Here is a 12,500-nt window from a genome sequence, read left to right as displayed (position 1 = left end):
CTTTACTCTGTATCTAACCCCGTGCTGTACCTGTCCTGGGAGTGTTTGATCGGGGGGACAGTGTAGAGGGAGCTTTACTCTGTATCTAACCCCATGCTGTACCTGTCCTGGGAGTGTTTGATGGGGGACAGTGTAGAGGGAGCTTTACTCTGTATCTAACCCCGTGCTGTACCTGTCCTGGGAGTGTTTGATGGGGGGGACAGTGTAGAGGGAGCTTTACTCTGTATCTAACCCAGTGCTGTACCTGTCCTGGGAGTGTTTGATGGGGGGGACAGTGTAGAGGGAGCTTTACTCTGTATCTAACCCCGTGCTGTACCTGTCCTGGGAGTGTTTGATGGGGGGGACAGTGTAGAGGGAGCTTTACTCTGTATCTATGCCGTGCTGTACCTGTCCTGGGAGCGTTTGATGGGGGGGGACAGTGTAGAGGGAGCTTTACTCTGTATCTAACCCCGTGCTGTACCTGTCCTGGGAGTGTTTGATGTGGGGGGACAGTGTAGAGGGAGCTTTACTCTGTATCTAACCCCGTGCTGTACCTGTCCTGGGAGTGTTTGATGGGGGGACAGTGTAGAGGGAGCTTTACTCTGTATCTAACCCCGTGCTGTACCTGTCCTGGGAGTGTTTGATGGGGGGACAGTGTAGAGGGAGCTTTACTCTGTATCTAACCCCGTGCTGTACCTGTCCTGGGAGTGTTTGATGGGGGGACAGTGTAGAGGGAGCTTTACTCTGTATCTAACCCCGTGCTGTACCTGTCCTGGGAGTGTTTGATGGGGGGGGACAGTGTAGAGGGAGCTTTACTCTGTATCTATCCCCGTGCTGTACCTGTCCTGGGAGTGTTTGATGGGGGAACAGTGTAGAGGGAGCTTTACTCTGTATCTAACCCCGTGCTGTACCTGTCCTGCGAGTGTTTGATGGGGGGACAGTGTAGAGGGAGCTTTACTCTGTATCTAACCCCGTGCTGTCCCTGTCCTGGGAGTGTTTGATGGGGGGGACAGTGTAGAGGGAGCTTTACTCTGTATCTAACCCCGTGCTGTACCTGTCCTGGGAGTGTTTGATGGGATGGACAGTGTAGAGGGAGCTCTACTCTGTATCTAACCCCGTGCTGTACCTGTCCTGGGAGTGTTTGATGTGGGGACAGTGTAGAGGGAGCTTTACTCTGTATCTAACCCCGTGCTGTACCTGTCCTGGGAGTGTTTGATGGGGGGAGACAGTGTAGAGGGAGCTTTACTCTGTATCTAACCCCGTGTTGTACCTGTCCTGGGAGTGTTTGATGGAGGGGACAGTGTAGAGGGAGCTTTACTCTGTATCTAACCCCGTGCTGTACCTATCCTGGGAGTGTTTGATGGGGGGGACAGTGTAGAGGGAGCTTTACTCTGTGTCTAACCCCGTGCTGTACCTGTCCTGGGAGTGTTTGATGGGGGGGACAGTGTAGAGGGAGCTTTACTCTGTATCTAACCCTGTGCTGTCCCTGTCCTGGGAGTGTTTGATGGGGGGGGACAGTGTAGAGGGAGCTTTACTCTGTATCTAACCCCGTGCTGTCTTTGTCCTGGGAGTGTTTGATGGGGGGGGACAGTGTAGAGGGAGCTTTACTCTGTATCTAACCCCGTGCTGTACCTGTCCTGGGAGTGTTTGATGGGATGGACAGTGTAGAGGGAGCTTTACTCTGTATCTAACCCCGTGCTGTACCTGTCCTGGGAGTGTTTGATGGGGACAGTGTAGAGGGAGCTTTACTCTGTATCTAACCCCGTGCTGTACCTGTCCTGGGAGTGTTTGATGGGGGGGACAGTGTAGAGGGAGCTTTACTCTGTATCTAACCCTGTGCTGTACCTGTCCTGGGAGTGTTTGATGGGGGGACAGTGTAGAGGGAGCTTTACTCTGTATCTAACCCCGTGCTGTACCTGTCCTGGGAGTGTTTGATGGGGGGACAGTGTAGAGGGAGCTTTACTCTGTATCTAACCCCGTGCTGTACCTGTCCTGGGAGTGTTTGATGGGATGGACAGTGTAGAGGGAGCTCTACTCTGTATCTAACCCCGTGCTGTACCTGTCCTGGGAGTGTTTGATGTGGGGACAGTGTAGAGGGAGCTTTACTCTGTATCTAACCCCGTGCTGTACCTGTCCTGGGAGTGTTTGATGGGGGGAGACAGTGTAGAGGGAGCTTTACTCTGTATCTAACCCCGTGTTGTACCTGTCCTGGGAGTGTTTGATGGGGGGGACAGTGTAGAGGGAGCTTTACTCTGTATCTAACCCCGTGCTCTACCTGTCCTGGGAGTGTTTGATGGGGGGGACAGTGTAGAGGGAGCTTTACTCTGTATCTAACCCCGTGTTGTACCTGTCCTGGGAGTGTTTGATGGGGGGGACAGTGTAGAGGGAGCTTTACTCTGTATCTAACCCCGTGCTGTACCTGTCCTGGGAGTGTTTGATGGGGGGGACAGTGTAGAGGGAGCTTTACTCTGTGTCTAACCCCGTGCTGTACCTGTCCTGGGAGTGTTTGATGGGGGGGACAGTGTAGAGGGAGCTTTACTCTGTATCTAACCCTGTGCTGTACCTGTCCTGGGAGTGTTTGATGGGGGGACAGTGTAGAGGGAGCTTTACTCTGTATCTAACCCTGTGCTGTACCTGTCCTGGGAGTGTTTGATGGGGGGGGACAGTGTAGAGGGAGCTTTACTCTGTATCTAACCCCGTGCTGTACCTGTCCTGGGAGTGTTTGATGGGGGGGGACAGTGTAGAGGGAGCTTTACTCTGTATCTAACCCCGTGCTGTACCTGTCCTGGGAGTGTTTGATGGGGGGGACAGTGTAGAGGGAGCTTTACTCTGTATCTAACCCCGTGCTGTACCTGTCCTGGGAGTGTTTGATGGGGGGGGACAGTGTAGAGGGAGCTTTACTCTGTATCTAACCCCGTGCTGTACCTGTCCTGGGAGTGTTTGATGGGGGGACAGTGTAGAGGGAGCTTTACTCTGTATCTAACCCCGTGCTGTACCTGTCCTGGGAGTGTTTGATGGGGGACAGTGTAGAGGGAGCTTTACTCTGTATCTAACCCCGTGCTGTACCTGTCCTGGGAGTGTTTGATGGGGGGGACAGTGTAGAGGGAGCTTTACTCTGTATCTAACCCCGTGCTGTACCTGTCCTGGGAGTGTTTGATGGGGGGGGACAGTGTAGAGGGAGCTTTACTCTGTATCTGATCCTGGCAGTGACGAACCTGTGGTCCCGTGTTCTGCCTGAGGCAGGTTCTCCCTCTCCTTCTCCCCGCGCTCGCTGCTCCAGGTTCTGCTCCAGGATCTTGGCGTACTCCTGGAGTTCCTGGAGGGGGACAGAGATCAGGATGAACGTGTGGTGACGACACCCCACCTCCCCTGGACCAGCTCGGTGTTCGAACCCTCTGATAGCGCTCCAGCGGTGAGCGAGCAGGACTTGAGACTTTGGCCGTCTTCCAAGCCCGTTCCCGTCTCTCTCCCCTCCCCTCCCCCGCCCCCATCCATTAAAATTTCGGATCACCTTCCCCCCACCCCCCACCAACTCCGCTCCATCCCCCGATCTCACTGCCCAGAGATCTCCAAAGATCCGTGTGGACTCCGAGCGAGGGTCTGAGTTCCGACCAAGCGCTCCCAGATGACAACCGCTTGCTGTCAAATCTAACCCGATTTCCGCGCCCCCCCCCCCCAACCCCACTTTTTGGGGGGGTTCCTATTGAATCTGCTTCCTCCGCTCTCTCAGGCATCCCCCTCCAGATCATCAGAACTCATGGCCTTTCCAGAATAATGAGGAAATGGATAGAATTCCAGGTGGAAAAAAACACCACATTCCTGCACCCTCCTCCTTTCCTTCTCTATGAACGGTATGCTTTGTCGTACGGTAGGTAGGACGCTTGCCCAAGTAGGACACTCGCCCAGGTAGGACGCTTGCCCAGGTAGGACACTGCCCAGGTAGGACACTCGCCCAGGTAGGACACTCACCCAGGTAGGACGCTCGCCCAGGTAGGACGCTGCCCAGGTAGGACGCTCGCCCAGGTAGGACGCTCGCCCAGGTAGGACGCTCGCCCAGGTAGGACGCTCACCCAGGTAGGACGCTCGCCCAGGTAGGACGCTCACCCAGGTAGGACGCTCGCCCAGGTAGGACGCTCGCCCAGGTAGGACACTCCCCCAGGTAGGACAGTCGCCCAGGTAGGACGCTGCCCACCCAGGTAGGACACTCGCCCAGGTAGGACGCTCGCCCAGGTAGGACGCTCGCCCAGGTAGGACGGTCGCCCAGGTAGGACGCTGCCCAGGTAGGACGCTCGCCCAGGTAGGATACTCGCCCAGGTAGGGACACTCGCCCAGGTAGGACGCTCGCCCAGGTAGGACGGTTGCCCAGGTAGGACACTCGCCCAGGTAGGACACTGCCCAGGTAGGACGCTGCCAGGTAGGACGCTGCCCAGGTAGGACACTCGCCCAGGTAGGACGGTTGCCCAGGTAGGACGCTGCCCAGGTAGGACGCTGGCCCAGGTAGGACGCTCGCCCAGGTAGGACGTTCGCCCAGGTAGGACGTTCGCCCAGGTAGGACACTCGCCCAGGTAGGACGCTGCCCAGGTAGGACGGTCGCCCAGGTAGGACGCTGCCCAGGTAGGACGCTGCCCAGGTAGGATGGTTGCCCAGGTAGGACGCTCGCCCAGGTAGGACGCTGCCCAGGTAGGACGGTCGCCCAGGTAGGACGCTGCCCAGGTAGGACGGTCGCCCAGGTAGGACACTCGCCCAGGTAGGACGGTCGCCCAGGTAGGACGCTCGCCCAGGTAGGACGCTGCCCAGGTAGGACGGTTGCCCAGGTAGGACACTCGCCCAGGTAGGACACTGCCCAGGTAGGACGCTGCCCAGGTAGGACGCTGCCCAGGTAGGACACTCGCCCAGGTAGGACGGTTGCCCAGGTAGGACGCTGCCCAGGTAGGACGCTCGCCCAGGTAGGACGCTCGCCCAGGTAGGACGCTCACCAGGTAGGACGGTCGCCCAGGTAGGACGCTGCCCAGGTAGGACGCTGCCCAGGTAGGACGCTCGCCCAGGTAGGATGCTCGCCCAGGTAGGACGGTCGCCCAGGTAGGATGGTCGCCCAGGTAGGACGCTGCCAGGTAGGACGCTCGCCCAGGTAGGACGCTCACCCAGGTAGGACGGTCGCCCAGGTAGGACGCTGCCCAGGTAGGATGGTCGCCCAGGTAGGACGCTGCCCAGGTAGGACGGTTGCCCAGGTAGGACGCTGCCCAGGTAGGACGCTGGCCCAGGTAGGACGCTCGCCCAGGTAGGACGTTCGCCCAGGTAGGACACTCGCCCAGGTAGGACGCTGCCCAGGTAGGACGGTCGCCCAGGTAGGACGCTGCCCAGGTAGGACGCTGCCCAGGTAGGATGGTTGCCCAGGTAGGACGCTCGCCCAGGTAGGACGCTGCCCAGGTAGGACGGTCGCCCAGGTAGGACGCTGCCCAGGTAGGACGGTCGCCCAGGTAGGACACTCGCCCAGGTAGGACGGTCGCCCAGGTAGGACGGTCGCCCAGGTAGGACGCTCGCCCAGGTAGGACGCTGCCCAGGTAGGACGGTTGCCCAGGTAGGACACTCGCCCAGGTAGGACACTCGCCCAGGTAGGACACTGCCCAGGTAGGACGCTGCCCAGGTAGGACGCTGCCCAGGTAGGACACTCGCCCAGGTAGGACGGTTGCCCAGGTAGGACGCTGCCCAGGTAGGACGCTCGCCCAGGTAGGACGCTCGCCCAGGTAGGACGCTCACCCAGGTAGGACGGTCGCCCAGGTAGGACGCTGCCCAGGTAGGACGCTGCCCAGGTAGGACGCTCGCCCAGGTAGGATGCTCGCCCAGGTAGGACGGTCGCCCAGGTAGGATGGTCGCCCAGGTAGGACGCTGCCCAGGTAGGACGCTCGCCCAGGTAGGACGCTCACCCAGGTAGGACGGTCGCCCAGGTAGGACGCTGCCCAGGTAGGATGGTCGCCCAGGTAGGACGCTGCCCAGGTAGGACACTCGCCCAGGTAGGACACTCGCCCAGGTAGGACGCCAGAATCGCCCAGGTAGGACACTCGCCCAGGTAGGACGCTGCCCAGGTAGGACGCTCGCCCAGGTAGGACGCTGCCCAGGTAGGACGCTGGCCCAGGTAGGACGCTCGCCCAGGTAGGACGTTCGCCCAGGTAGGACACTCGCCCAGGTAGGACGCTGCCAGGTAGGACGGTCGCCCAGGTAGGACGCTGCCCAGGTAGGACGCTGCCCAGGTAGGATGGTTGCCCAGGTAGGACGCTCGCCCAGGTAGGACGCTGCCCAGGTAGGACGCTCGCCCAGGTAGGACGCTGCCCAGGTAGGACGCTCGCCCAGGTAGGACGGTCGCCCAGGTAGGACGCTCGCCCAGGTGGACGCTGCCCAGGTAGGACGCTCGCCCAGGTAGGACGCTGCCCAGGTAGGACGCTGCCCAGGTAGGACGCTCGCCCAGGTAGGACGCTCGCCCAGGTAGGACGCTCGCCCAGGTAGGACGCTCGCCCAGGTAGGACGCTGCCCAGGTAGGACGCTCGCCCAGGTAGGACGCTCGCCCAGGTAGGACACTCGCCCAGGTAGGACGCTGCCCAGGTAGGACGCTCGCCCAGGTAGGACGGTCGCCCAGGTAGGACGGTCGCCCAGGTAGGACGCTGCCCAGGTAGGACGCTCGCCCAGGTAGGACGCTGCCCAGGTAGGACGCTCGCCCAGGTAGGACGGTCGCCCAGGTAGGACGCTCGCCCAGGTAGGACGCTGCCCAGGTAGGACGCTCGCCCAGGTAGGACGCTGCCCAGGTAGGACGCTGCCCAGGTAGGACGCTCGCCCAGGTAGGACGCTCGCCCAGGTAGGACGCTCGCCCAGGTAGGACGCTCGCCCAGGTAGGACGCTGCCAGGTAGGACGCTCGCCCAGGTAGGACGCTCGCCCAGGTAGGACACTCGCCCAGGTAGGACGCTGCCCAGGTAGGACGCTCGCCCAGGTAGGACAGTCGCCCAGGTAGGACGCTCGCCCAGGTAGGACGCTGCCCAGGTAGGACGCTCGCCCAGGTAGGACGCTGCCCAGGTAGGACGCTCGCCCAGGTAGGACGGTCGCCCAGGTAGGACGCTCGCCCAGGTAGGACGCTGCCCAGGTAGGACGCTCGCCCAGGTAGGACGCTGCCCAGGTAGGACGCTGCCCAGGTAGGACGCTCGCCCAGGTAGGACGCTCGCCCAGGTAGGACGCTCGCCCAGGTAGGACGCTCGCCCAGGTAGGACGCTGCCCAGGTAGGACGCTCGCCAGGTAGGACGCTCGCCCAGGTAGGACACTCGCCCAGGTAGGACGCTGCCCAGGTAGGACGCTCGCCCAGGTAGGACGGTCGCCCAGGTAGGACGCTCGCCCAGGTAGGACGCTGCCCAGGTAGGACGCTCGCCCAGGTAGGACGCTGCCAGGTAGGACGCTGCCCAGGTAGGACGCTCGCCCAGGTAGGACGCTCGCCCAGGTAGGACGCTCGCCCAGGTAGGACGCTGCCCAGGTAGGACGCTCGCCCAGGTAGGACGCTCGCCCAGGTAGGACACTCGCCCAGGTAGGACGCTGCCCAGGTAGGACGCTCGCCCAGGTAGGACGGTCGCCCAGGTAGGACGCTCGCCCAGGTAGGACGCTGCCCAGGTAGGACGCTCGCCCAGGTAGGACGCTGCCCAGGTAGGACGCTGCCCAGGTAGGACGCTCGCCCAGGTAGGACGCTCGCCCAGGTAGGACGCTCGCCCAGGTAGGACGCTCGCCCAGGTAGGACGCTGCCCAGGTAGGACGCTCGCCCAGGTAGGACGCTCGCCCAGGTAGGACACTCGCCCAGGTAGGACGCTGCCCAGGTAGGACGCTCGCCCAGGTAGGACGGTCGCCCAGGTAGGACGCTCGCCCAGGTAGGACGCTGCCCAGGTAGGACGCTGCCATGCTGTGGACCTTACCTGTTTCTCTCTCTGGAGGATCTCCTTCTCCTTCTGGGTGACGGCCAGCACCGATTTCATCTCCTTCCTCTCGCGCACCATCTCCGACAGCTGGACCTGAGCGAGGCGCGGGGAACAAGTTCACAAAGGCATGGATCCCGGGAACCGGCACTCCCTCCCTCCCTCCCTCCCTCCCCCTCTCCCTCCCTCCTCCTCTCCCACCCACCCTCCTCCTCTCCCTCCCTCTCTCTCCCCCTCCCTCCCCCTCTCCCACCCTCCCCCCTCCTCCGTCCCTCCTCCTCTCCCTCCTCCTCTCCTACCCACCCACCCTCCCTCCCTCGCTCGCTCCCCTCCCTCCCCCCTCTCCCACCCTCCCTCCGTCCCTCCCCCTCCCCTCCATCCCACCCACCCACCCTCCCTCCTTCGCTCCCTCCTCTCCCACCCTCCCTCTCCCTCCCTCCTCCTCTCTCTCTCTCCCTCCCTCCTCCTCTCCCACCCTCCCTCTCCCTCCCTCCTCCTCTCTCTCTCCCTCCCTCCTCCTCTCCCACCCACCCTCCCTCCTTCGCTCCCTCCCTCCCTCCCTCCCTCTCTCCCCTCCTCCTCTCCCACCCACCCTCCCTCCCTCCTCCTCTCCCTCCCTCCCTCCCTCCGCAAGGGGGTCAAAATTTAGTTTATTTATCAGTGTCACAAGTCAGGCTGACATTAACGCCGCAATGAAGTTACTGTGAAAATCCCCCTAGTCGCCCACACTCCTGTTCGGGGTGACACTGAGGGAGAATTTAGCACGGCCCCAATGCACCCCGAAACCAGCACGTCTTTCAGACTGTGGGAGGAAACCGGAGCACCCGGAGGAAACCCACGCAGACACGGGGAGAATGTCCTTCTGACCCTTTGACTCCTGCCCTCTCACCCCTGTCCCCACAAACATCCTCCTGCTGCGAGCGTGCACCCCCACCCTCCCCAAACACACCCCTCCCTGGAGCGGAGGTTCCCCAATAGGTGTGTTGGTGTGTGTATGTGTCAGAGTGTGTGAGCATGACTGTGTGTGTGTCAGTGTGTGTGTGTGTGTGTGTGTGTGTGTGTGTGTGTGTGTGTGTGTGTGTGTGTGTGTGTGTGTGTGTGTGTGTGTCAGTGTGTGTGTGTGTGTGTGTGTGTGTCAGTGTGTGTGTGTGTGTGTGTGTGTGTGTGTCAGTGTGTACGTGGGTGTGTGTGTGTGTGTCAGTGTGTACGTGGGTGTGTGTGTCTGTTGGTGTGTGTGTGTGTGTGACAGAGTGTGTGTGTGTGTCTGTTGGTGTGTGTGTGTGTGTGACAGAGTGTGTGCGTGTCGGTGTGTGTGTGTCAGTCTGTGTGTTTGTGTTTGTGTTTGGGTGTGGGTGTGTCAGAGTGTGTGTGTGTGTCGGTGTGTGTGTGTCAGTCGGTGTGTGTGTGTGTTTGTGTTTGTGTTTGGGTGTGGATGTGGGTGTGGGTGTGGGTGTGTCAGAGTGTGTGTGTGTGTCGGTGTGTGTGTGTCAGTCGGTGTGTGTGTGTGTGTGTTTGTGTTTGGGTGTGGGTGTGTCAGAGTGTGTGTGTGTGTCGGTGTGTGTGTGTCAGTCGGTGTGTGTGTGTTTGTGTTTGTGTTTGGGTGTGGATGTGGGTGTGGGTGTGGGTGTGTCAGAGTGTGTGTGTGTGTCGGTGTGTGTGTGTCAGTCGGTGTGTGTGTGTGTTTGTGTTTGGGTGTGGATGTGGGTGTGGGTGTGGGTGTGTCAGAGTGTGTGTGTGTGTCGGTGTGTGTGTGTCAGTCGGTGTGTGTGTGTGCGCGCGCGAGTCAGTGTGTGGGGAGAAGAGGGAGAGAGAGGGGGAGGGAGGGGGAGGGAGGGGGAGGGTGAGAGAGGGAGAGGAGAGGGGGAGAGGAGGGGTGGAGAGGGAGAGAGTATGAGGGGGGAGGGAACAGGGTGTGGGAAGGGATGAGGAGGGAAGGGACGAGGGGGGAGGGAGAGAAGGGGGAGGGAGAGAGGGGAAGGAGAGAGGAAGGAAGGAATGAGGGAGGGAGAGGGGGAGATAAAGAGTGGGGAGACAGAGATGAGAGAGAGAGAGAGATAGACAGAGAGACAGACAGGGAGCGGATGGACTGAACAGGGTGGCTGTGCTGACACTGGGGGTTTGTTACTCTTACCCTGTTATGATCCCTCTCCCTCCCGAGCTCCTGTCTCAGACACTCAGTCTCCGACTCCCTCTCCTGGACACTGGCTTTCCACCGCAGCAGCTCCGCACTCAGCCTCAGGACCTTCTCCTTCTCCACCTACCCAGGGAGAGGAGACACAGGAATCAGACCCTCCCCACACACAGTGCGGCGCTCCCTCAGCACCGACCCTCCCCACACACAGTGCGGCGCTCCCTCAGCACCGACCCTCCCCACACACAGTGCGGCGCTCCCTCAGCACTGACCCTCCCCACACAGTGCGGCGCTCCCTCGGCACTGACCTTCCCCACACAGTGCGGTGCTCCCTCAGCACCGACCCTCCCCACACACAGTGCGGCGCTCCCTCAACACCGACCCTCCCCACACAGTGCGGCGCTCCCTCAGCACCGACCCTCCCCACATACAGTGTGGCGCTCCCTCGGCACTGACCCTCCCCACATACAGTGCGGCGCTCCCTCAGCACCGACCCTCCCCACACACACAGTGCGGCGCTCCCTCAGCACCGACCCTCCCCCACACAGTGCGGCGCTCCCTCAGCACCGACCCTCCCCACACAGTGCGGCGCTCCCTCAGCACTGACCCTCCCCACACAGTGCGGCGCTCCCTCAGCACTGACCCTCCCCACACACACAGTGCGGCGCTCCCTCAGCACTGACCCTCCCCACACACAGTGCGGCGCTCCCTCAGCACCGACCCTCCCCACACAGTGCGGCGCTCCCTCAGCACTGACCCTCCCCACACAGTGCAGCGCTCCCTCAGCACCGACCCTCCCCACACACACAGTGCGGTGCTCCCTCAGCACCGACCCTCCCCACACACACAGTGCGGCGCTCCCTCAGCACTGACCATCCCCACACACAGTGCGGCGCTCCTCAGCACCGACCCTCCCCACACACACAGTGCGGCGCTCCCTCAGCACTGACCCTCCCCACACACAGTGCGGCGCTCCCTCAGCACCGACCCTCCCCACACAGTGCGGCGCTCCCTCAGCACTGACCCTCCCCACACAGTGCAGCGCTCCCTCAGCACCGACCCTCCCCACACACACAGTGCGGTGCTCCCTCAGCACCGACCCTCCCCACACATGAGTTATTGGCTGCAAGTTACAAGAATTAATAGAAACTAGAAACAGGAGGAATCTATTTGGTCCTTCCAGCCTGCTCCACCATTCATTACGAATTCCCGGCTGAGTATCAAATTCAACATCCTGATCTACCTTCCAATATCCCTCAACCCCTTTATCCCCAAGAGCGATATCGAATTTCTTCTGGGAAATCACACAAGGTTTTGACCTCGACTACTTTCTGCGCGAGTGAATTCCACCCATTCTCCACCCTCTGGGTGAAGAAATTTCTACTCACCTCAGTCCTGAAAGGGTTTAACCCCCTTATCCTCAATATCTGACCCCCCCCCCCCAAACTAGTTCTGGACTCTACCCCACCACGGGGAACATTCTTTCCGAATCTCTAACCCTGTGTGAATTTTATAAGTTCCTATCAGATCCCCCCCCCCTCACTCTTCTAAACCCCAGTGAATATAATCCTAACCCACTCAGTCTCTCCCCTCATATGACAGACCCTCCGTCCCAGGAATCAGCCTGGTAAACCCTCGCTGTGCTCCCTTTGTAGCGAGGAACATCCTTCCTCTGATAAGGAGACTCAAAACTACACACACACAATACTCCAGGTCTTCATCAGTTTGGAAGAGATAGGGGGGAGAATTGGGCCATTCGGCCCATCGAGTCCGCTCCGCCATTCCACTGTGGCTGATATCCCAATTCTCCTGCCTTCTCCCCATCTCCACCCCCCCCCCACCCATTCCCAATCTGTCTAACTCCGTCCTTCACTGTCCCGGCACCCACTGCGCTTTGGGGGCCAGCGAATCCCACAGGTTCACCACCCTTTGGGGGGAGTCGTTACCCCCCCCCACCCCCCCACCCCCCCCACCAACTCTGTCCAAAATTTTGCGGCCCCTCATCCTCAAGACTGTGACCCTCCCGTTCTAGAACGTCCCACCAGAGGAAGCGTCTGCACCACCCCTACTTTATCCGGACCTTCTATCGCCTCCTGGACCCCAACCTGATCTCCCTTCATTCTTCTCGATCCGTGAGAACATCAGAACTGGGAGCGGGAGTGGGCCATTCGGCCCCCCCCCCTGCTAGCCCTGCCCCGCCGTCCAATAAGACCATGGCTGATCTTTTCATGGACTCAGCTCCCCCTGACCCCGCCCCGCTCCCCCTTCATCCCTCCAATAATCTATCTCTCCTTCGCCTCGAAGAACATCCAACGAGGGGGGACCCTCAACTGGGGCCAGGGGGGGAAATCCCACAGATCCCCAACCCTTTGGGTGAAGAAGTTCCTCCTCAACTCAGTCCAAAATCTGCTCCCCCCCTTATTTTGAGGCCATTCCCCACAGTTCTAGT

General features: G+C 60.8%; 1 protein-coding gene across 1 annotated transcript in view; it reads right to left on the bottom strand.

Annotated features, from left to right (window-relative positions):
* The window catches only part of LOC145340671 (calcium-binding and coiled-coil domain-containing protein 1-A-like), a 24,038-nt gene that overhangs the window by 1,544 nt on the left and 9,994 nt on the right, over positions 1-12,500 (bottom strand). The window contains exons 6-8 of the mRNA XM_080185135.1: positions 10,052-10,177; positions 7,921-8,016; positions 3,195-3,295 (exon numbers count right to left, since the gene is read on the bottom strand). Coding sequence (XP_080041261.1) covers positions 3,195-3,295; positions 7,921-8,016; positions 10,052-10,177 — 323 coding nt within the window. The remainder of the gene's footprint in view (positions 1-3,194; positions 3,296-7,920; positions 8,017-10,051; positions 10,178-12,500) is intronic.

Source organism: Carcharhinus amblyrhynchos, unplaced genomic scaffold, assembly GCF_965287045.1.
Source record: "Carcharhinus amblyrhynchos unplaced genomic scaffold, sCarAmb.v2.hapA chromosome_1268, whole genome shotgun sequence".
Lineage (NCBI taxonomy): Eukaryota > Metazoa > Chordata > Chondrichthyes > Carcharhiniformes > Carcharhinidae > Carcharhinus > Carcharhinus amblyrhynchos.
This window is presented reverse-complemented; position numbering and strand designations above follow the sequence as displayed.